The 2504-nt window shown below is 43.4% G+C and overlaps 1 protein-coding gene across 1 annotated transcript; it reads left to right on the top strand.

Moving 5' to 3' along the window:
• The first annotated feature begins 364 nt into the window (after window positions 1-364).
• On the top strand, window positions 365-1696 carry foxd7 (forkhead box D7). The gene has a single exon (XM_086055941.1). The coding sequence runs from the start codon at window positions 635-637 to the stop codon at window positions 1583-1585; it is 951 nt and encodes a 316-aa protein (XP_085912067.1). The 5' UTR covers window positions 365-634; the 3' UTR covers window positions 1586-1696.
• The last annotated feature ends 808 nt before the right edge of the window (window positions 1697-2504 follow it).

Here is a 2504-nt window from a genome sequence, read left to right as displayed (position 1 = left end):
TAAACATGCATCAGACACAAATGATCCCAAGTCGGTTTATGACGAACATTATAAGGGGGAAAAGGAGTTGAAGCACGAAAACAAAATGTGTTTTTCATGCCATGCACTATGGGTTAAAAAAAAAAAAATCGTGTTTTTTTCCTTGCGTTGGGCTGTTTTTCTGAATGGACCAGTGACGCAAACATCCACTTGGCAAGGATGGACAACTGATGAGAGTGCTTCTTTTTAACTGGTCCAGGCATCCTTGTTTTACCTTTCCGTCCTATTCATTGGTCAGAATCCTCTTCCTCCGGCCGAAGCGTGACATCATCTCCACCACCCGACCTATGCGACAGAGAACCAGCAGACTACAGATGATGCCGGACAACTTCAGAGGGCGCACGCATATTTACGCACTTTTATTCCCCTTCTTTTGTAAGCAGAACGTTTGGAATAATTGGGGTTTTGGAGTTTGTGGATCTTTTGAAGATCTCACAGACGGTGATGGGTGTGCTCTCCTTTCTGGGCTCTCCTTTTTGTGAATGGAGATGAGTCGTGCGTAAAAACTGGACGCCTCTTGCTGTTTTTGTTTGGTTTTTTTTTTCTCCCAGGACCTGTGACTTTGTTGCCATCTGTTTGCAGGTGGACATCTACTATGACATTAGGCTCGGATATTATGGAGGATCTTGTTATCGACGTGGTGGGAGAAGGACTCCGAGATAACGCGGGGGAGCAGCTCGAGCTGGAGCGCACCGTGGATGCTCTGACACCTCACGGGGAGGAGCGGCACTCGGACTCGTGCAGCCCTCCACAAGCTAGTCCCGCAAAAACGAAAGGTCCCGTGTCTGTGAAGCCTCCGTACTCGTACATCGCCCTCATCACCATGGCCATCCTGCAGAGTCCGAAAAAACGCCTGACTCTCAGCGAGATCTGTGACTTTATTAGCCACCGCTTCGTCTATTACCGCGAGAAGTTCCCCGCTTGGCAGAACTCAATCCGGCACAATTTATCTCTCAATGACTGCTTTATAAAAATGCCCAGAGAGCCCGGTAACCCCGGCAAGGGCAACTACTGGACCCTCGATCCGAACTCCTCTGATATGTTTGAGAACGGCAGTTTTTTGCGCAGGAGGAAGCGGTTCAAGCGGCAACATTTCCGCTACAAGGAGCACCATCACGTGGAGCCCGGCGCACTTCACGCGTTCCCCCATGGACACTACGGGCTGGGGACACCCGCACTCCAGCTCCCCGCTCTGGATATTTACCCCTACATGCATCAACACCACCACCATCATCATCATCACGCACCCGTCCCACCTGTCAGCAGCATCCTGCCGGCTCTTTCCAGCTTCTTCTCGCGGAGCGCCATCACAGCCAAGGCCTTCCTCCAGTCCCAACCCGCCATCGAAGCCTTCTCGGCGGCTCACTGTGCCGCCTACAACGGCCCGATGACGCCCGGAGCAGCTTTCACATCCCCGGCGCTTTTCCACCCAGCTGTGTCCTCACCTCACCTGGTCACCTTACAGCAGGAGTATCACAAGTTACACACTCAGCGCGGAACTCCTCAGCTGGCAGCTAAACACGTCGGCGATCATCACAATGAATAAAGTGTGTTGGGTGCTCAGGACTTTTAATTTTCTCAGGTAACAAAGGCAGTTTTAGTCCAGAAAAAAATCAAATGTTGTTTTATTTTTTTACACTTGTACATACATGATACAATCCACGCCTTCTTCTTTTCTTTAATTGTGATAAATCGAATGCTTAATTGACAGGTTTTCCTGGAAATAAATAAATATGAATCTAAACAGTGAATTCAGTTTTTTTTCCTACATATTTTAAATTGCGTTTTGGATATATTATTTTTCAGTTTATATCTATATTTATATACAGTATATTTAGATTTGAACGAGTTCTGCTGTCAGCAAAATTGATAAATCCGGGCACAGGAAAGAAATTATGTTTTTTTTTTTGTTTTTTTTTAAATGACGGGGCTTTTTTTAAAACACAGACGTTAAAACTTTGCAATATCTTAATCATGCATGTACATGCATCTGATGTTATCATTTAGACCATTAACAAGGGGTCCTTTGCTAAAATTGAAATGAAGCTGTGCTCGAAAGGTGAAATATAATTTATACGTATGAGCTCAAGAGTTCACAAACACACGATGATTTGAAACATATTCTTCATAGTACGGACATGTATTAATGAAATTAGAATTTCATCAGTAAATATCTGCATAGCAGCACAAAAAAGTATATTTAACAAACGAAAAAAAGGTAAGGTTTATTTTCTTTTGTGATAAAGATAAAACAAAACAAAAATAACCATACAAACGAAGGGGTACCTTCAAATATGTTGAATTGTGAAAAGCATTGATTAGAGCACTATTCATATTTGTACAGTAAATTATTTTTATAAAGGCATAATTGTTGCCTTGACTTCTGTCATTTTATAGGCAAATATTACCAGTTCAAATCAAATAGAAATTAAATAGACACAAACAATAATAAAGCAATTGGCTAT

This window comes from Filicampus tigris, chromosome 16 (assembly GCF_054856515.1).
Source record: "Filicampus tigris isolate MCC_2025a chromosome 16, RoL_Ftig_1.0, whole genome shotgun sequence".
Lineage (NCBI taxonomy): Eukaryota > Metazoa > Chordata > Actinopteri > Syngnathiformes > Syngnathidae > Filicampus > Filicampus tigris.
Note: the sequence above shows the minus strand (reverse complement) of the source record. Positions and strands in the feature narration are given on the sequence as shown.